The 21115-nt window shown below is 38.2% G+C and overlaps 6 protein-coding genes across 9 annotated transcripts in view; 3 read left to right on the forward strand and 3 right to left on the reverse strand.

Moving 5' to 3' along the window:
- LOC126375227 (integrator complex subunit 1) overlaps positions 1-4537 on the reverse strand; it is a 54226-nt gene extending 49689 nt beyond the window's left edge. The window contains exons 1-5 of the mRNA XM_050022122.1: positions 4244-4537; positions 3319-3488; positions 2538-2807; positions 1585-1720; positions 592-685 (exon numbers count right to left, since the gene is read on the reverse strand). Of these exons, the coding sequence (XP_049878079.1) occupies positions 592-685; positions 1585-1720; positions 2538-2807; positions 3319-3488; positions 4244-4391 (818 nt within the window). The 5' untranslated portion in view covers positions 4392-4537. The remainder of the gene's footprint in view (positions 1-591; positions 686-1584; positions 1721-2537; positions 2808-3318; positions 3489-4243) is intronic.
- LOC126375344 (ATP synthase-coupling factor 6, mitochondrial) overlaps positions 1-16374 on the forward strand; it is a 153017-nt gene extending 136643 nt beyond the window's left edge. Inside the window, exons 2-4 of one of the 2 annotated variants that reach the window (XM_050022289.1) lie at positions 15434-15454; positions 15614-15756; positions 16095-16374. In XM_050022289.1, coding sequence (XP_049878246.1) covers positions 15614-15756; positions 16095-16272 — 321 coding nt within the window. In that variant the 5' untranslated portion in view covers positions 15434-15454 and the 3' untranslated portion in view covers positions 16273-16374. Of the gene's footprint in view, positions 1-15419; positions 15536-15613; positions 15757-16094 lie in introns of those variants that run through there. The other variant, XM_050022287.1, reaches the window with a different exon arrangement.
- Positions 4844-10914, reverse strand: LOC126375282 (tax1-binding protein 1 homolog B-like). Its single transcript, XM_050022215.1, has 10 exons — positions 10812-10914; positions 10155-10329; positions 9178-9273; positions 8880-9085; positions 8394-8640; positions 7881-7940; positions 7641-7781; positions 6387-6515; positions 5285-5428; positions 4844-4979 (listed from the first exon to the last, which is right to left on the reverse strand). Exons 1-10 carry the CDS (start codon positions 10841-10843, stop codon positions 4881-4883), a joined length of 1329 nt encoding a protein of 442 aa, XP_049878172.1. The 5' UTR covers positions 10844-10914; the 3' UTR covers positions 4844-4880.
- On the reverse strand, positions 10882-15039 carry LOC126375044 (CAP-Gly domain-containing linker protein 1-like). Its single transcript, XM_050021885.1, has 5 exons — positions 14929-15039; positions 14686-14849; positions 13342-13544; positions 12360-12547; positions 10882-10956 (listed from the first exon to the last, which is right to left on the reverse strand). The coding sequence occupies exons 1-5, from the start codon at positions 15037-15039 to the stop codon at positions 10882-10884; spliced, it is 741 nt and encodes a 246-aa protein (XP_049877842.1).
- Positions 16375-17991: 1617 nt separating the features above from the next.
- Positions 17992-20488, forward strand: LOC126375272 (uncharacterized). Its single transcript, XM_050022205.1, has 2 exons — positions 17992-18130; positions 18354-20488. Exon 2 carries the CDS (start codon positions 18362-18364, stop codon positions 19922-19924), a length of 1563 nt encoding a protein of 520 aa, XP_049878162.1. The 5' UTR covers positions 17992-18130; positions 18354-18361; the 3' UTR covers positions 19925-20488.
- Positions 20489-20739: 251 nt separating this feature from the next.
- The window catches only part of LOC126375249 (AMP deaminase 2-like), a 56120-nt gene continuing 55744 nt past the window's right edge, over positions 20740-21115 (forward strand). For all 3 annotated transcript variants that reach the window (XM_050022162.1, XM_050022166.1, XM_050022167.1), the window contains exon 1: positions 20740-20910. In XM_050022162.1, coding sequence (XP_049878119.1) covers positions 20805-20910 — 106 coding nt within the window. In that variant the 5' untranslated portion in view covers positions 20740-20804. The remainder of the gene's footprint in view (positions 20911-21115) is intronic.

Below are 21115 nucleotides of genomic sequence, written 5' to 3' on the forward strand. Positions count from 1 at the left end.
CGATGTCGTAAGCTGGATTTGATAAACCTTGTGGTTTGATTTTGTAATAAAAGGAACATGATCGGAACTGAATGAGACCCGTCCCCCCTTCCAACAGGTATTTTATTGTATTACATTAGTATTTTTAAAAATATAACCATTTAGTTCTAACTTCAAATTCCATAGCGTTTAGAAATAAAATTAAAAAAAGGTTTGTCGAAAATCGAAATTGGTAGAAACAATGTTGTACCAAGCGCTACCCAGAATCCTAGTTAACACTTTCAAGGACAGAACATCTAATGACGTCCCGATTCCAAGTTGTCATACTCTCATACTACCTATTATGAACCACCAATGACCCATGGTCTTTGTCCATGAAAGGGTTAAAATCACAAATTCCGGCACAACCCCGCGTGTTTCGAGAAAGTCGTCATAGAACAAAAATATCAACTCACTAAGACACTTCGAATGAGATATGTCTGGAATTTGTTGATGTTTTGACTCATAATAATAAAAATAATCACACACACACCACACACCGCTCACCACCACCACTCATCGTCCGTTATTCTTCATATACAAGTAAGTTATCTATTTCCAAAATAGGTTTACCTGGGGTACACGGTGTACTCTAGTTCTGTGTTGTCGGTTTCCTCCTCTGTGCTTCCCATGAGAGGGGAGCCCGACCCTGAAGGCGACATAGTTCCTGGTAACAAAATTATATTAAATAAAAAAAATTAAAAAAAAAGTGTAAGTGTAAGTGGGTCGTATATCTTTTTGCCATTCGCAGTGGAAACGATGGGACCGTGGGGCCCTGAGGCGAAATTATTTTTGAATGACATTTCGGCTCTCATTGAGGCAACTGGAGATACGAGAGCTGGCAGTTATGGGGCAGTGGTTTCCCTCTTGCCTTCCGCCCCGCAGTACTCTGCCTGACGCGAGTGGAATGGCGCCCAGAGTAGTCTATTTCAAAGCCGTGCTAGAACTCCTGTCCGCCTCTGAATAGTACTGACAGTTACTGCTACCTTCTGTCAAGTTCCAGGCTACCGTCCCTGCAACTTGCCCCTTCCGTCCTGCAGTGTCGTACCGATGGCTCCGATCTCCGCCTCTGCAACCGTTGAGGTCTTCACCTGTATCCCTGGGCAAGGGACATTATACCCCGTAGGTCTGAGTCCTATCCGAACTCAGCCCATCCATCCATGATAATTACGTTGAATAAATAATTCGATTTCTGCGCCGACCAAAATTTAGTTCGCTCCCTCTGGGTTTTAAGCCGGGTTTTCACTGACGCGGAGATGGGCGGAGAAGAGCGGAGATGTGCGGATTTGACCAATCGCAGCGTTCGAGAGAGCGAAAAACGAAGACGGTCTGTCACTCTCTCCCTCACGGTGATTGGTCGATTCCTTCAGATCTCCGCTCCTCTCCGCCCAGCTCCGCGTCAATGGAAAAGCAGCCTTAGTTTAGTCCCTGCATAGTCCAAATGGCCGTAAGCTGCTAAGGAGTAAGAGAGAGCGCGCGTGGACTGTCTCACTCGCAGTTACGCGGTATTTTTGTATGAAGTGTCCAGTCTGTAAGTTATAAATGTTAACTGCAGAAGATACATACCAAGAGTGTTATCGGAAGGTATGAGATGCGACGGCGGCACCTTGGTGTTGAAGGCTGTCACTATGTTGTCCACCAGACACTTGCACCACGAGCACTCCACCCACCAGCGCTCGTTCAGTGCGTCTTCTATGTACACCTGACAAATAAAAAAAGAGCTTAAAAACGTTAGGAGGAACCTGGTTGAACTTTAGAGAATGAAAATAGAAATACCCAAGGTATTTTTCAAACAATTGGTATTCTTAATTAAAGCACATAATAACAGGTTCTTACCGCGTTTAAATGGGGACATGAGACTCCCGATATTCAACACAGAAACATACAGTTTTTATACAGTGTCGAAATATCGGGAGTCTCATATCCCCATTTAAACGCGGTAAGAACCCGTTATTATGTGCTTTAATTATGATAATAACCGCGTAAACTTAAAATATTCTTTTTTCAATATGGGTTTTATTTTTTATTTTTTTCTTGGTTTAAACTACAATCAGTCCTCTAGACTATAAGCAGTTTCGTTGAGTGGATAGGTGACGTATCAGGAGCTACAACCAGTGTCATAGCCTCCCACTTTATATAACATGGCTTCTCTTGAGAGCGCTGATAAGCACTGAACGGCGCCGACAACTTGTCGCCGGTAAGCGCTTATAAGTTTCTAACTTCCTTTCTGTATACGGCCTTATAGGCGCATATCTATTAAGGTGGGTACTGACTGGTGTTACGAGGCGTAATGTTGTGTTACACAGCGAGCGTTCGTGCTGTCAGTACTGGGAAATAAGGCGCTCGTAGCGAGCATCAACACTGATTTTAAGCACATGCTCATGCTCACTGCGAATGATACAATACGCCTCGTAACACCGGTCAGTACCCACCTTTAGGCAAAGCATTGGAATGGATCATCCTGATAATCTGACCAAAAAGCTGAAGTAAAAAATATACTAACGTATGTAAATGGTTACCTTAATAAAAGTATCTGGCCAACTCATACTGTCTTTGTGTCCAGCGTACAGCATATTACAAGCCAGGACAAACACCAGCGGATTGCCTTTACTCTTGAAAGCGGCTCCCTGTTCCCTTTTGAGTAACGTACAGAGAGTCTGCGTCACTGTTTCGTGTGCAAACATGTTTGGACGTATCTTGGTCAAGTAGAGCATACTCATACATAGTATAGGGTCTGGTTTTGATCGTTGCGATTTGAGTAGACGGATTGAGCCAGTTAAGAGCCCAAGCTATAAGAAAAAAGTAATAACTTTGTTAGATTTTATGGAATGTTATGTTCTTAAATATCAGGTAAAAACATTACATACATACACATACATCATTGTAATGTCATATGTTTTTTTAAGAGAGGCCTGTCCCAGCGGTGGCATATAGGTATATAGGCCAAAACTTTTTAAATTTTACACTAAACACATTACACATTAATTTCATCAATCATTTATCATTCAATTTTTTTTCTCTTCATTTTCATTATTTTTTTGCAAATGGAATTCTACAGTCTCTACATACCCCAGTGGGAAATAGAAGTGAGTTTATGTGTGCGTGTATGTATTTACTTTTTAAATATTTAGTAGGTACATATTTTATAATTTTTCAATATTTTATTTTCATATTATTGATGTGAGAAGGGGAAGCCTGTTCCCAGCAGTGGGATCTTGTAGGCTAGATTAGATTAGATTATTGATAATTCAATTCATCATCACTAACATTATTTACAGATTTATTAAATTCAAAACATACCAGTTTGTCAGAATTGTGGGTATCAAGGGCTTGCAGTACATTGGGTACCAGGTCCACAGGTTCTACTTCAAGGGAGGTGCCTCCTACTGCTTCAGCTGGTGAACCGATGCGAGACCTCTTTGTTGGAGGCTGAATGCCAAAACTTGACGACTCTCGCTTCCGTTCCACACCTAATACAATCAAATTGGATATTTTTTTTCCAAAACAAATATATAGGTACATATTTTTGTAAACAAAAAAAATAAAGTAGTTAATATGATGTTAGGGAAGTCAAGGAATTGGCCTTTGATAGACTGGAATGGAAAATGCTACACCGACAAGAGCGTGGCTCTTAAATTGATGATGATGAATATGATGCACAAGTATTGTGCTACCTATTAAATAGTAATTACGAAAATGAAACAAATTAATGATCTGCGTACACACCATCTAATTTTATTTTAAGTTATACATATCACTCTTATCCACCAAAAAGGAAAGGGATGGCTAATCAACAGGTATGAAATTTATAGAACACACATCAATTTTTAGGCAGAAATTCAAAAAAACCCTTCCAAAATTTTACATTGGCCAATAACCCAACAGAATTAAATTAACAGAATATGTCAAATGGGTTGCATATCAGCGAGATGCCTATTTACTTGCCCAGGTTATTCATTTTTTTTTAAATTAACACTTTCCAATCATCCGTCCCTTTCCTTTTCAGAGGATAAGAAAATATCAGGGCCATTATTTGTTTAGTAAACTGTCTATCCGATTAGTAACTTCTGTAACAAATTGATGAAATCTTGGTAACCTATAATGATAAGCTACATTTAGATACAGCACAATTATCATGTTATTTGTCTTTAGTCAGCAATACTAAGAGTAAGCACTATGGAAAAAAACAATAAATCATAACCAAACTAACGCCTCTTTCACTCACCGCTAGTGGATGGTTTATGTATATTTCGTTTTTCTGAGCTGGACACCACCACTGTGGACTTGCTGCCCAGCGCGAAGATATCCTGGGGATGTTGAGGCGCTTTACTCTTGGCACCTCTCCCAGCCGACGACATCTTACCCCTTTCCATGCTTATTAAACCACGACTGCGATCCAACTAAACCAGCTTTCGATAGCTCATTTCACGTAAAAGGAAATAAATAGTGTCGATAGTTGCTAACTAATGTATATTCAGAGAAAAACTGAAAAAATAACAGTCAGACTCTACACGAGACAAACGCCATTGCAAAACATAACAGCTGTCAATATGCGTTTTTTTTTTCTAGCCAGAAACGCCAATCATCCAGGAAGAATGCGATAGGCAATAACATGTTTATATAGCATTGTCTCTGTTTGTCGATTTGATTATAGTTACGTTTTTTACCCTGCCAGGGCCGCATTTAGACCCTACGAAAATAATTAATTATTTTACAGTGATTTGATAACTAGTAAATAAAAAAAGATTAACAAAATAACAAATATTTTATTTTTAAGAACGAAAATGTACTTTTACTTATTATGAATAAACAAACAAATGAAAAACTCATGAGGAAAATTAAAAAAATACAGAGTAATCAATTTAATGTTTCATCTTGTCATGGCGCTTGTTTTTGAAGAATGTACGCGGTTTGTTCTGTGCCTGTGCGGCTGCCTTCACTTGCGACAGCGACATCAATTCCTGCAAAAAATACATAAATTACAGTCTTTAAAAAAATGAACACTTGGATAAAAAGACACCCTATACAGTCATATATCCCATTGCTAATCACACCTTAATTAACCGGAAAAATAAAAGTTTGTCAACGCAGCAAATCTATAACAAGTAACATTCTCATATGACATAATATATTACCTATTAATAAAAAATTGAGGATTTTTTCCAATAAGATTGGCTATATAAGCCACAAGCGAGCACATGAACGTCGGAGTTGAAGCAGTCACCGTAGCCATCATCATTACCTATTATTTAAGAGATTTACTCACTTCGTCTTTGTCACTGTGCTTGTATCGCAGGCCACCCTGCGTAGCGGGCACGGCGCTGCGGCGGCGCTTCATGTTAGACAGCGGTAGCGGTGACAGACACTCGCCTCTGGACATCGCTTCGAAGCGACGGTTCACCAGAGACGCCTGTATCAATATTTCATCAAAATTATATTGGCTTACAAAGTGTAAAAGACGAAATCAGGGGAGTTAAAATGGCCACATTGACGCAATTCATCTAAGAAAGCAATATTGCAATTTGACATTTGCGCATATAAAAGTAAGTGCGCAATGCAAACAAATGTCAAATAACATTATTGCTTTCTTAGATGAATTGCTTCGATGTGACCATTTTAACCCCCCAGATCAATTGATCATAGTAGATACGTAGAAGCTGTATGGTCACGAGTACTAATATATATACACTTTGATACCATGTCAAATTAACTTTTTTGTCAAATTAAACCGTGAATCTCATTAAATGTCAAATACGATAGTGCGACAAGGTTCTAAAGTACATGATATTGCTCATGACTGTACTTAAGTTTATGTACGTGTATATTTAAACACAGCCTATATATCCACGACAACGTAGCTGGCGAGGTGTGTATACTATATACACCTCTGCCTACTCCTTCGGGGATACAGGCGTAATGCTATGTCATGTACATTGCCACTATTGGGCACAGGCCTCCTCTCATCAACCGGAGAGGGTATGGAGCATACTCCACCACGCTGCCCCACTGGTTGGCGGAGGTTAGAGCTAGTAACCCGGGCTTAACGTGCCTTTCTAAGCACGGAATCATCGTTTTTTTTATCTAATTTTATTGAGGGTTTATTCTGATTAGAATATGCCACCCTCGTAGTATACACAGGTTTGTGTTTAATGATCGAGATTTGTGACTGACAACCTACGTTTAACAGATATTTCTACGACGGAATCATCTTACTTATTGCACATACAGGAACCATAAAGCTACAGAAACAAAAGAGGAATAGACAGTACAATATGCGGCCTTATCGCTAAGTAACAATGCTTCCAGGCAACCTTTGGGGGCTTTGGGTATAGGAGGTATTGTCGTAAGAGCAATATTAGTAATCTTACATCGACAGTTTTATCGCCATCCATGCTGTTGTCACTCAAGAAGTTGAATAACAGGCTGTCGTTCTTCGGATCATTGCGTGAAGGTGGCGGCCCTAGTTCAGCTCCAAGGTTCACTGGTGCTTTGTTCCTCTGAGGACGAAGAACCAAACTAATTAGTTTACACAACAAAATTAAGTAGGTAGGTAGGTGGCGAAAGGAAACGAAGAGATTGAAACAAGTGTAATATACAAAAGTTCCTTATTTTCTAACTTTTTTTTGACGTGACTTATTGTAGATTTGCCGCATAAGGCGTTCACTACTTGGCCGGACAAATGGGGAGCGCTGAAGGTTCTCACCCGGTACAACGTTTAAGACAACCAGGCCTGAGGGTGCCCAGTTAGGCGCGAACCTCGGATCAGGGAGTCGTCTGACAGGATTTTCTAACACACATTGCGCATTGGTATCGATAAGCATAATCAGGGGCCTGTTTAATAAAACTTACAATTGTAAATTACAACGAAAATTTGGTGTTCATTACGTAGCTAATATGAAACTGCAAAATATTCGTGATCACACACTCCGCAATGTACATCAAATTGTCATTGTAATTTACAATTGTAAGTTTTATTAAACAGGGCCCAGGACCAAGATACTCTGCAGGCATGGTCGACGTTTTCCCTCATTCAGCGCTTATCGCTATCGGCCCATGATGCTCGATTATTTTTTTAAAATATAATCCTCGCAGACCGCAGACCACGCGCTAAGCCGAGGTTTACGCTCAACTAAGCCTGTTATATTAAATTTTCGTACCGGGTGAGAGCCCTCAGCGCTCCCTATTTGTCCGGCCAAGTAGTTAATGGCATCTGAGACAAACCTACATTAAGTCGCGTTAAAAAGATGAGCGTGTGGCGGACCCTACTAGTTGACCACCTAGTTCCGTTCACATGCAACAGATGGCGCCACATTCAATAATGCAGTCTTCAAGCAGTCGTGAAACGCGATATCGAAGTTTACACAGCAAGACGCATATATACAACTTCCAACACAACACTGTCGGATCGTCGATCCCTAGTCACACTACCAACTTGGGGCTAGCGGGGTACTACGCTCAGTTCCGTACCCCGAAAACATCCTTTGGCGGCAGCACACCCTCGCCGCCAAAAGCGTAATTACTCCACCAAAAATTTAAATTATTAGTATCGAGTATCGATGGTCAATTTAGATTTATATTTCGGGTTAAAAACTAGCAAGTATTTTGTATTGTGTTTTCCCTACCTTAGTAGAAGGAGTAAGCATGACAGCGTTATCATCCTGCTCAGGCTCAATGCGAGGTTGCGTGGTGGCTGGACGAGTCAGTTCCTTTTGAATATTGTCGATTTTGTTCTGCATACTTGTTATCTTCTCATTTAGACGCTCCTGTACAAACAACAATTTAGTTAGTCACCTGTTTTGTAACGTTGATATTACAACAACCGTAAAATACATTTTGAACGTTTTGGCAATGATAATCATTACCTTGTCACTTCGCAGTTCCAAAATAACACTCATGTTTTTAGACAGCTCCATGTCTTTATTCTGAAAAAACAAAAACAAACGGTGAAATAGACGCATGAGACATACTTCTTTAAGTAAATTACAATAAAAATCAATAAGCTGCACGTCTGTATCGCTAAAATTCGAGAACGTCTGGGTCGATCTGGTTGTTTTTGATTTTGAAATGTTTGTCGTTGTCCAAGGAAGGGTATAAACGGCTAGAAAGTATGGAAAAGGGTACACAAAGTTTACCGGGTCATCTAGTCTAGTTGGTAATGAAAAACTTACTAAGTTATTACCGCATCAATATTTATTAATAATGATAACGACCTCCATGGTCCAGTGGTTGAGCGTTGGGCTTACGATCCGGAGGTCTTCGGTTCGATTCCCGGTGGGGACATATCACAAAAAGAAGATAGAAGAATAGTGCCAAAGTCAAAGCCAGAGTATTCTCTGACCCTGGATATACAAATGATACAAGCCTATTGTACTTACTTTAACAGTAACATCGAGTTGCTCCACTCTCATAACCAGTCTCTTCTCTCTTTCCCCAGCCGCATCTTTCTCTTCAGACAACTCTTGTCGTATCTTCTCTATAGCAGTCTCCAGCTTCGCCCGTACATCAGACACGGTCTTGACCTCGTTCATGAGGTGTGTGATCGTAATCGTCTTCGAGTCCAGTTCTTTGTTCTTAGATTCTATTGCCGAAGTCAATTCTTTGAGTTTGAGATTGGCTTCTTCTCTATAAAGGGAAACAGGAAATAAGAAATCTCTTTCGATTCATTTAGAAATTTTAGATAAGTAGTCAATTGCCGTAAAATGGCTCGATTATTATAACAACGTGAATTGATAATAGTGCGAAAAACAATCCTTATTTGGTCTCTTCAACCAAGTTACGAATGACCAAGGTGATTTTACGTGATAGCTACACATCACACAATTAAAAGATAGTTTGTGAAATACGCCCACTATGAAACTTACTTGGAAGCTGTCATAGCATCTTCAATCTGCTGAATCTTGGTTTCCATCGCGAGTCCTGTCTCAGTGAGCTCTTGCACCTTATTTACCATAGCTTTAGCTTCTTCACCTGCTTTGTCCAAGGCAGCTAAAACCTCAGTTTTCTCCAGGTCTAGTGCCGATAGCTGCTGTGTTAACTTCTGCAGTTCTAAGTCTGAGTTGGCCAAGAGCTAGAAGAAGACATTTATATTATTTTAATTTGTGACGGCTTTTTTCTGTAGAGACTTGCAAAATTTGCACAATTCATAAAAATATAAAGTACCTCATTTTTGTTACAAATCTCTTTCTCCAAGTCACCATTCTTCTCGGTCAGAGAAATCACATCAGTTTTCAAAGATTCATTAGCTCCTTTAGCATCCTGCAGAAAATCACATTCCAATGAGTATACATTTAGTTACAATTCTTCGTCATTTTATTCTGACTATGAAGATTTTCGCGATGATAGACAATCTGAAAGTGGTGTATTAGGATCGGATTTCATCGGACAAATAATAATATAATTTGGTCGCTGACTAACTCCTATGAGAATTCGTGAAGTCATGTAATAACCTCATCATCATCATCATCAGCCCATTAACGTCCCCACTGCTGGGGCACGGGCCTTCCCTATGGATGGATAGGGAGATCGGGCCTTAAACCATCACGCGGGCCCAGTGCGGATTGATGGTTATTAACGACTGCTAATGCAGCCGGGACCAACGGCTTAACGTGCCTTCCGAAGCACGGAGGAGCTCGAGATGATTTTTTTTTTTTTGTGGTCACCCATCCTATGACCGGCCTATGTAATGTATGTAATAACCTAAACTAACTATTTTAGTTTGTTACATACAATACCGGAACCTTAGAGGAAATATGATTGGCCACCTGATACGACACGATTCATTTATGACAAATATCATAGAAGGAAAAATTGAAGGGAAGACAGGAAGGGGTAGACCTAGGAGAACATTTATGAAACAAATAAAAGAGAAGGTGTAGGTCGTGTCGTATCAGGAGGTGAAGGATTTGGCGGGAAGAAGAGAGGAATGGCGATTACTCCACCGACAAGAGCGCAGCTCTTAAATAAAGCGAAAGTGACATACAATACAACTAAAAGAAAAAATATAAAAGTTTGAAGATAAGCCAAACCTTGTGTCTTATTATATAAGAGTTTAAAAAAATGGGTCAAGGCTGGAGGAGAACACTACACCGGCAAGAGCGTGGCTCTTAAACCAATAATGGCGACAATATAATTCTTACTTGTAATTGCATCTGGAGTTCCTGAATCAGTTTCCCAGCGGAGACTTGTTCCTCTTCCAAGGCAGCAAGCTTTTCCTGCAGCTGGTTACTCTGATCACATACACTCTTAGTAAACGCCTCCTGGTTAGTTAGGGCTTGCTTGAGAGATTCATTAGCTGATACAGTTTCTTTGAGTCTGAAGAATGGATTTTTTAAATTAAAATATACGTTAGTATTTATAATTAAATAATCATTATCGTTATTCCGTTTTTCACGTTTTTGGTCCTCTTACCTAACCTGAAGATTTGACAGGTCCGGTTTTTTACAGAAGCGACTGTCTGTTTGACCTTCCAACCCGCGAAGGGAAAACCAGCCCAAGTTAGGCACATACCTTCGAAATGCATTTCTTGGGAATCTGGGTTACCTAACGATGTTTTTGCTTCACGACTGAGCACGTGATAACCATCTATGATTTATGACCCAAACATGAATTCGAAAATCATGGTATGAGTAGGCCTGTGATGGATTCGAACCTCGGATCTCAAAGTGAGAGTCAAGCGTTCTACCAACTGGGTTAGCGCAGGGCTGACACGATTACATCTCAGACGATTCATACATCGTAGAATTTGTCTTCCGGTCACTCTGAGTCTGTTTACTTTTAAAAAAAAATGGACTTACTCCTTCTCCTGCTTCATCATACTATTCTTCATCTCCGAAGCTTGAGAGTTAAACTCGTGTATTAACTCTTTTATATCTCTTTGGAGACGTATGATGGCTTCTTCTTTCTGTACAATTTAAGGACCATATTAGTTTTTCCTATAAGCTGATTTTATAGCGGAAATAACTTATTTATAATTGACTAAATACTTAATTGTTTTATGACTTATACATAATTGAGGATTTCATATCAGAAGAAGCACATATAAACATGTCCGTATACACAACAGGACCCTTCGTCTGATTCGATCGACAACCAGAGTTTCACTTTCGTAATATTTAGTACCTTCCGAGTAGTGTAAGAAAAATAATAGTACCTTTACAGTTAAACAAAAAACTTGAATTAATTTCCAGCAGGACCCTCCGTGGTTTGAAGGTCTTCAGACCATTGGTGTATATCCCTGTATAGCGGTGCATTAGTACCTTCAGATTATCTTCGTTTTCTTTTAAAACAAATATTAGTTTATAAGAAATAAATCTACAAAATTTTTATACTGCCAGCAGGACCCTTTTTTGTTTTGGTGCTTTCAGTCCAGACATTCATATTTCCTAGCAGCAGTATATTAGTACTTTTCAAAAAAATATCGCTTAATTAAAAAAAAATGTATTAAAAAGTAATAAGACTGATTCTTTATCAGAGAAAATATTCTAACACTTTTATTTATGTGATGCAACCAATGAAATAAAAATCAGTTTTCATGTTATATTAGGTAGGTACGTAGTTTAATATCGTCAAAAAGGAAAACACAATGAAAATTATAACAAAAAATAAATTATATTTACAAAAATTTACATTAGGAATTATCAATCAAAATTACAATTACCAATCAAAATTACAATTACCAATAGAAATTGTCAATCAAACGTTGTTCAGCGTGGGTTAATAAAGATCATAGTAGATCATTGGTTGCATCACATAAATAAAAGTGTTAGAATATTTTCTCTGATAAAGAATCAGTCTTATTACTTTTTAATACATTTTTTTTTAATCAAGCGATATTTTTTTGAAAAGTACTAATATACTGCTGCTAGGAAATATGAATGTCTGGACTGAAAGCACCAAAACAAAAAAGGGTCCTGCTGGCAGTATAAAAATTTTGTAGATTTATTTCTTATAAACTAATATTTGTTTTAAAAGAAAACGAAGATAATCTGAAGGTACTAATGCACCGCTATACATGGATATACACCAATGGTCTGAAGACCTTCAAACCACGGAGGGTCCTGCTGGAAATTAATTCAAGTTTTTTGTTTAACTGTAAAGGTACTATTATTTTTCTTACACTACTCGGAAGGTACTAAATATTACGAAAGTGAAACTCTGGTTGTCGATCGAATCAGACGAAGGGTCCTGTTGTGTATACGGACATCATATAAACAGCCTATACACGTCCCACTGCTGAGCGCAGGCCTCCCCTCAATCAACCGGAGGGGGAAAAGGTAAAATCAGAAGAAGCAAATGCACAAAATAAATCCCCAGGTGAAAAAAGAGTGAAAGGCAATATTCACCTTCTCAAGTTCCCGTCGGCCATACTCCAACTGAGCACTTAGCTCATTATTAGCAGCCCCCAGCTCGTTAGCCTTCTCCACTGCAGCAGCCAGTCTGTCCTTCACCTCCCTTATTTCAGCTACCGCGCGCTGCTTCTCCTCAGTAAAGTATTGGAGCAGCTGGTTGTGGTGCTCTGTTGTTAGTTTCACTGGGAAATTATAAAAAAAAAACATCGTGAGATTCGATGAAAAACCAATTTGTCAGCCCTCAGCGTTCCGCTATCTGTCCAATTAACCAGTGAATACCATCAGAGATACGTCTGTAATGGAATAATTATATAAATATGCATAATATGCAAAGCGAACATTATCATCTCCGAAAAACAATATTTTATATACCTGTATAAGGTAAAAAAATCAAACCACTTAATCTATACCGTAGAATGCAGCGCGCATATCGCGCGCAACGCGATAAGTGAACCAATAGAATCTGCAGACGCCATCTAATTTTATGTTATACCTGTCATTTTCTCATTGAAAAAAAAACAGGCATAAAATTTATAGAATACTTACACGTCAATTTTCAGCAGAAATCTAAAACAACCTTCTAAAAATTTTACATCGGCCAATGATCCGACAGAATTAAGTAGACAGCACGTCAAACGGATTGCATACCAGGGAGATGGCTATTTTATTCGCACGGGTTATTCATTAAAGCCTGATCAAAATCCCTTTTAAAATTAACTTGTTGACAATCATCCGTCTTTCCTTTTCGGCGGAGAAGAAAATGACGGGTATAACTTAAAATAAAATTAGGTGTCTGCAGGGGCCTATAATCCGTTAATTTATAGCGTAGCTTGCGATAAACTACAACATGCTACGGATATTGGTAAGAATATGCAGCTCTTTTCATTTATTCTTGTGTGCATTGTGCTCAACAAAGTATTTTATTTATCTATGTATTTTTTATCAGACAAACCACACTAAGTCGCATAAAACCTACGTTTATCCTGCAGACTGTCAATAATCTGTTTGTTTTTCTCATCTTGCTGTAGTTGCTGCGTCTTGAACTCTCGCAGCACTTGTCCAGAGTGCTGGTAGGCCTCGTACAACGCCGCCTGGTCTGCCTTGCAGCGGGACAAGGTCTCGCGCAGGCGTTCACTGTAGTCCTCCAGTACTGTGCAGATCTCACGGGTACTCGCGAGCCTGATGATTATTACAAATTGGTATTGTTACTCCATACAATTTATCACGACAGCGCCATCTATATTATTTTTCAGGAACGTAGCCTGCAAAGTCCCTCATTTCTACCAAAACTATGCATTCAGCATTATCTCAACGGCTTTTATGATAGGAAAATTGTAAAGTAGTAACCAAAAGAACCAACAGATGGCGCTGGTAACCAACGCCAAATAAAATAAGATACAAAATGGAGTAACGACGAACGACGCATTTTATTTTCCCGCTCCCTAATAATTATTATATTCAATAAAGTCATACCAAATATACCAAATCTATATCCTATTTCATCTGAGCGTTGCGCTTACGATCCGGAGGCCTCGGGTTCGAATCCCGGTGGGGACATACCACAAAAATCACTTTGTGATCCCTAGTTTGGTTAGGACATTACAGGCTGATCACCTGATTGTCCGAAAGTAAGACGATCCGTGCTTCGGAAGGCACGTTAAGCCGTTGGTCCCGGTTACTATTTACTGATGTAAGTTAGTACTAATTACATGAGCCATGTCTTTGGCCTTTGGCGTCTCAATCATAACCCTATCAGGGTTGATGAGGCTGGTATTCCACCTCACAAGCAACACGATAAGAAGAAGAAGCATTAACACGTCTTTTCTACGCTAATATTTTGCTGAATGTATATTAGTTCAATAAATACCAATTAATAGACATACCTACTCGGAGTCAGTTTAATAATAAAATCATTTAAATCATCAACATTATTTTACTTTTTAAACTTTGTATAATTTTATTAAATTTGTAGGATAGCATAACACTAAATGCGGCCCAGCATTCTTATTTTGTAACTCGGTGCGCGGTGGATAACTGAAATCTATCTATTTCTATATAGCACAGCACAGATCATATATTATAATACTAAGTAAGTATAGTTAGGTTAGTATTAGTATTAAAATATCTTCCAAGTTTATATTAAAAATCATTGATGTATAACATGGTTTAGATAACATATCAAAAAATAATGTAAATTAATTTTCTTTTGTTGTTGTTAAAAACGTTTTAGTATAAGTTCCCTGTAAATAACTTCACAGTAGGCGAATTTAAACAACGATAACGTATTGCAATTTGTAAATATTTTATATTATAATCTTACTTATTTAAGGTCTCGGCGCGATGTCTTAGTTCGTCCTGATACTGTCCTGAGACAGTTTCGTATTGCATCTGGACTTCCAGCATATTTTGCTGAAGTTTCTCATGGTTAGTTTCAACTTGACGCAGCTTTTCCTTCAAGTCCCAGTAAGCGGTATCTTGGGCAACCTATTTCAATACAAATTATGGTAAATTAAGTATTTCAATGTAAGTTAAATAGGTAAAACTATTCACAAAAATAACTTACCTTGAGTTTTATTATTTTCTTGTTCTCTCTTGAAACTTTCTCACGTAATTTTTCAACATCTGTGCTCATTCTTTTACGACCAGCTACTTTATTTATTTCAGCTATATCCATTTTTAGAGTTTGTAGTTTTGATGAGAGGAACTAGCTTGTTTTAGGAAATTTAGACCTACCAGCCACGCGGGAAAAAGATAAATGAACTTTTAGAGAAGATCGGAAATTCTACTTCAAAAAATGGCGGGAAAGGAAATTGCCCTTTTCTTTTGTTTTTCAGCCAGTGCGCAAAAAACAAATCAAAACAATCTAATAACGTATTTTTTTTTAACCAGTCCTTTTATTTTTAACCAGTCCTTTCATTATTAGTTTTAAAATTTTACTATTTATGTTGTACATTTCTATTTCTTTATCAAGTAAAATAAAAAATGCTTTTTACATTTTTTACACAATAAAATGGCAACATTTTTTTTTGTATTGGCAATTATCGCAATCAGCTGTCAAAAAGTCTAAGACAGTCGATAAAAATAAAAAGGTAAATTCTACTTAAAATTAATTAGATTTTCGGGCTGCAACTTGATTTTTATCCAGATTACTGCGTATTTGATTGACAACAGTGGGTGTTTTTTATAAACTGTTGTGTTATGTGGGAAGTTATGTAATGGATTTTTGAGGTTATGTTCTTTTGGTTTAGATGCTCACATCTTCACTTATCGTTGGTCTGCGGGCTGTCCGCACCCATGTGATGGTGACCAGGAACCTGGCGGCGGCGCAGGCCTCCGACCCCATCCAGCAGCTGTTCCTGGACAAGATTAGAGAGTACAAGAGCAAGAGCGCGTAAGTGCCGATTATTCGATATATTTTGACCTTGACAATGTTGCTAGTAGCCCAGAAGTTTAATTGTATAATTGTTGTAATATGTATATGAGGGGAAATTATAATATTGTTATACAATTCATAATCTAAAATGTTTTTTTGTTAATACACAACTTCATGACTAAAGTCTAAGTAGAAATTAAGGAGCCCTACAATGAAACTATCATGAATCATAATCAGTCCAATCACTAAAATTGAACCATTGAACAATGATAATGTTTATATTTTTGTCCTATGGTTCAAATGTTCGTTAATGAATTCAGATATTCACATAAATTAATTTGTCCTCATCGTTCTAGTGGCGGCAAGATGGTAGACGCGACACCCGAAATCGAGAAGGAAATGAAGACTGAGTTGGACAAGCTTGAGAAGCAGTATGGTGGTGGCGCCGGAGTGGACATGACCGCATTCCCCACATTCAACTTCGAAGAACCCAAGCTGGACCCCATCGATGAACAGTCTGAAGCCAAGAAGTGAAGCGTCTAGTAAAGCGTTAGTTGATAATTGTATAAATCATGTTCTGTAAGTGCGAAGGTGGTTAATAAATTATTGTATTAGACTCATCTTCTTTATGTATTACGCATTTGTTTCATTTGTGAGAATGTGTTTTTTATTTTAGGCCTGGTGCAAAGTAGGTCAAATATTTCCTACATGTATGTATGCATTTACAAATTCTCTTTGTTCCTGTGCTGCAGATATCTGTAGAAATAAGAAAGGCGAGACGTAATACTATTTATTTTTAATTGAAAAAAACACGGACTGACATATTCTTTAGCACCGGAGACGAACGAGAAGAGCCTTTGAGAGCTCTCTATCATAAAACACCAACACGTTGCGTTGCTCTAACATTAGCGGCAGGCGTTCATATTTCTATCAATATCATACTGCCACTCACTGTTCTAATAGTAAGTAATTAATTTTTAATTACTGCTAATCTTGTAACAACAGACTATCGCTAAAGTCTGCTTTTTGCTGCTAATAGGCTGATTTCCCACAAGTCAAATCAGTTACTTTTTGCTAAACGTCAAAACACGAAATTACTACCTTTGGAATTTGTATGAAAAAACTGGAAAAAGCAACCTATGACGTCATAGAAAAACGTGACAAAATGTCGCACTTATTATAAAATTTTTCTTTTTAACATTAATAAATAAGTTAAATAGAAAAAGAAAACATTTTTTGTCAGCCAGACATATCTTAAACTGTCTTTATTTAGTAGAATTTCATAATTTATAGATAATAAATAGATAATTTGTAGAATTTCATAGCGGCAAATCTACCATACATACATACACAAACTTACGCCTATTTCCCACCGGGGTAAGCAGAGACTATAGAATTCCATTTCAAATCTACAATTAGTTACGTCAAATAGAAAAAAATATGTCTACTCGCGGGAAAAGACAATCCCTCTGTCGGTTTTTATGGGAAGTCGGATGATAAGCAGCTGAACATGTTCTTTGTTTAAAATTATCTCCCAATGGAAGAAGCGATAAATACAAAGTTCATCTAAGGCGTTGTTCTCATGGCGTGACGCACCGTGTGTAGATAACATGTATGGCGAAAACGTGGGCCCGCTTGCTGAACTATTTGTAGTTGTGGCTTCCGAATACATTCCTAGAGCTTAAATGCTTAGAGACGGTACTGAAAACTATCGGCGTCCGAAGGACGTAATATACGATACCGACGACCCGATTACTTTAGACATAGAGGCAGCCAATCAGCTCGCGACACCAAACACTTCAGGACCCCGATACCGAACCTGCCGGCGTTGTTTTTTCCCTCAATCAGTGCTTATTGCTATCCACCCATAGGGTCGATTAATTCTTACAATATTTTTCCTCTCAGACGACGCCCTGAGCCGAGGTTCGCGCCCATCTAGGCACCCTCAGGCCTGTTGTCTTAAACGTTGTACCGGGTGATAGCCTTCAGCGCTCCCCATTTGTCAGGCCAAGTAGTTAATGCTATCTGCGACAAATCTACAATCAGTCACGTCAAAAAATTTTACATCTATACCTAGTCTTCGCCGGGTTTCGAACCCGGAAACTCAGAGTCGTAAGCCCAACGCTCAACCACTGGACCACAGAGGCCGAGAGTAGTGTAATAGGCCATTTATACTGCTCGTTGTAATGAATGTAGTATTCAATGGTATACTTATGGTGTATTGTTGTTAAGATTCAAACAGTTGCGCGTAACGCGCGCTAGCGAACGGACGCGGTTGTTTTTATAGACATCATGGTGACTCACTGTTAAACGTAAATTATCAGTTAAAGTGGGTTTTTAATTATTTGGTACCATCGGATGTGACTAAAACGATAACAACAGTTTAAAATTGGTGAGTTAATAGATAATTGCACAGAAAGTAATAATGCTAGTTACGGACTTGTTCATTGGAAGGATTCAGTTTGATCCTTTTTCGTGACTCATACTTAGTATTAGGTACTATGAAGTAATGTAATTAATCCAGTGTACTTTGAAGTTGTTTATTGTTTCGTTTATTGAAAATTATTTCAATATTAGTGAGTGGTAACAGTCAACAAGCTTCAAATTAATTCCAGGTAACAAAATGGCAGCCGCGGGTATTCCCCCCGTTGAAGGTTTGTGGAGTGATGATAAATGCGTTGAAATAGCCAACAGAGACCACTTCCCAGCTGCGGTCAAAGACATTGGCGTCCAGAAAAGTATTATCGATCGTTTTCTGAACTTCTACCTGAAGGGAAAACCTCATAAAGGACTCAGCGTCACAGATGTGACATTCGCAGTGATATCCATTATGCCACTTTGTGATAGTACAGAACAGTTTATATTTCAACCATCACAATATAAAGACAACGGAACACTTTTTTTTTTGACGCCAGAAGATAAGTTAAAAGATGCTGTCGACGATATACAAGTGAAGGACTGCGATAATTATACAGAACCAGAGTTAATAAAAACTGAAGGTCAGATAAATAAGAGGATTGATACAGTTGAAGTAGAAAAGAATGACGAGATACATGTTGATAAACCACATGATCAAAGTGAAAAGATAGTAGATGACGCTAAGTTCACTGTAAGGGAAAATAACGACTGCAATGCTGAATATTTAAAAAATACGCCTCGTGATAAACATACAGATAATGTTAACCATAACCACCAACAAGAGACAAAACAAGGAGCTACCGAGGGAACTGGAAAAGAATATATTCCGAAATTGCCACTTGACATGATAAGGTACAAAAAAGTATCTAAACCTCTAGCACCGGAAGAAATACGCCCACAATACGGCCCTTTGGAAAATGCTGCCTTCATAATTTCTTGTAACAAACTTCTTGACGAATGGGACACGAATCAAAAAGCTCGCATTATTTTGAAATACTTCTTTGGAATAGTCGCTTTAATTCTTATGAGGACTACAACTAAAAAGTATAAGCATCTAGTCAACACGTTTGGAGGCAACAAGTTTCTAACCACAATATATTTCACGGAAAACTATATTAACTACAGTGTTCCTCACAAAAAGTGCTTCAAAAACTGCTATAGGGTTTTCAGTAAACGCGATGGGAATATTCCTGTTATGTTTGCTAAGATTGTCAACGGTTCGTTTTACTTCGATGCTCTTCAAAGAGAGAACCTCTCATCAGAAACGTTCATCTGGAATTTGAACATATTCAAGCTTGGTCTTCTGGCTCACACAGCTGACTATGGCTTCGGGTTGGTGGGAATGGTTCAGAATCTCCATGGCCAACTTGGGAATATTAACTCGGTAGTTGAAGTGACGTACTGTGCGGAAACAGCCGAATCGTGGTGCAGAATGAAGAATTTCATTGATACGTACATGACGAGCGCTTCGCATGTGGCGACGTATCGCTGGGCTCGTGTGATCAGCACACAATACTTCAAGGACATCTCTTGCAGCACTAACTACGAATTATCCGTAATCCTCGCAGTGTTCACCGAGAAGGCTACAAAGTCATCAGACATCTGGAAGTCGTCGTGGGTACAAAATGGTGAAAATCTGGAAACATTGAAACGAATGGGACTGGATATGTATGAAAAATTTGAAGCTAATGTAGCTAAAGGAATATTACATAAATCATTTCATGTGAAAAAGGATACGTTTGAATTTGATTTCAACGAAGAAAATTAGTTTGACGAGAATGTATTTGATTTCAACGAAGAAAATCAGTTTGATGAGAATGTATTTGATTTCAACGAAGAAAATCACTTTGACCAGTATGAATTTGATTTTAACGAAGAAAATCACTTTGACAAGTATGAATTTGATTTCAACGAAGGAAATCACTTTGACAAGTATGAATTTGATTTCAACGAATAAAAACATAGATATAATTGCAATAAAGCAACGGTAAAGCATTTTTATAGGTATACTATTTACCTTTATATAAGATGGTACATAAAATGACGTCGTAATTATTTTATACGACAGAATTTACTCATTATTTTTTGTCGATTTGGTTTTGTGACGACTTGTGCCTACCCCGATAGGGATATTGGACATAAGATTATGTATTAAAATAAAAAATACCTACTTTGTCACCGGCGGTAGTGCCCAAAATGCTACAGTACGAAGTGCCTGTTAAAATTATATAGCAAACATATCTTTATGAGGAATTGTGTATGATTAAGACACAGGAATTCAAGTTAAACGTATTGTATTTATTCATTTGTTATAAACTTATAAGAAATAGAATATTGTGTTTTTTATTCATGAAAACTTATTGAAAAAATGTACCGAGAGACAGAATAGGTGGAATATATTAGTAATATTCTACCTACCTATATAAGAAGCGGTAAAAGTATCTCAACTCAATCGTAACTTATCATATCAGATTGCCTATAGCTCAGTAATGTTGATTGGCATTATAAATTTGTTGGAATAGTTTTGTTTCACGCGATACGTTATCCTATATCCTTGGCGTGTGGCGCGTCGGGCTTCAACACCTCGCAGCGTCAGTCGAAACACGTCTACAGCCGAACTCGGCCGCGCGGGTCGTAACAATCCAGCCATGGCAGCCGGCTTCGTCGGCTCCACGAAGAGCTTCCCCTTCTCCTTCGACGTGGACGTAGAGGAAGAGGATGGACGAAATACGCCGCACCTCAACAAGCGAATAGGTTAGTATTTATAGGTAACACTATTTATTTACATCTCGTTAGGTACCTACTGGTGTGCAGTCACGCAATGTTTTTTCCGTGTTTTCTTCGCACATCCTTGTTCGATTAAATAAAGCTATGGAAATACGTATTTTAGGTTAAATTCTTAATCAAAATCGTTAACCTGAAACGTGGAATCTATTTCGAAAAAGTGACACATCGTATT

The sequence above is a fragment of the Pectinophora gossypiella genome, chromosome 18, assembly GCF_024362695.1.
Source record: "Pectinophora gossypiella chromosome 18, ilPecGoss1.1, whole genome shotgun sequence".
NCBI classification, from domain to species: Eukaryota; Metazoa; Arthropoda; class Insecta; order Lepidoptera; family Gelechiidae; genus Pectinophora; species Pectinophora gossypiella.

Bases quoted from the DNA above. Each gene is read 5' to 3' on its own strand.
- LOC126375282 (XM_050022215.1), bottom strand. From the start codon at position 10,843: ATGAAGAATAGTATGATGAAGCAGGAGAAGGA. The intron at 10,330-10,811 runs GTAAGTCCATTT...TCCATTCTTCAG, and splicing joins ATGATGAAGCAGGAGAAGGA to ACTCAAAGAAACTGTATCAG. The intron at 9,086-9,177 runs GTACTTTATATT...GTCTTCTTCTAG, and splicing joins AGATTTGTAACAAAAATGAG to CTCTTGGCCAACTCAGACTT.
- LOC126375044 (XM_050021885.1), bottom strand. From the start codon at position 15,039: ATGGATATAGCTGAAATAAATAAAGTAGCTGGTCGTAAAAGAATGAGC. The intron at 12,548-13,341 runs GTAGGTTTTATG...ATAATTTCCCAG, and splicing joins TGACAGTCTGCAGGATAAAC to TGAAACTAACAACAGAGCAC. The intron at 10,957-12,359 runs GTGAATATTGCC...CTATAAAATCAG, and splicing joins GCCGACGGGAACTTGAGAAG to CTTATAGGAAAAACTAATAT.
- LOC126375272 (XM_050022205.1), top strand. From the start codon at position 18,362: ATGGCAGCCGCGGGTATTCCCCCCGTTGAAGGTTTGTGGAGTGATGAT.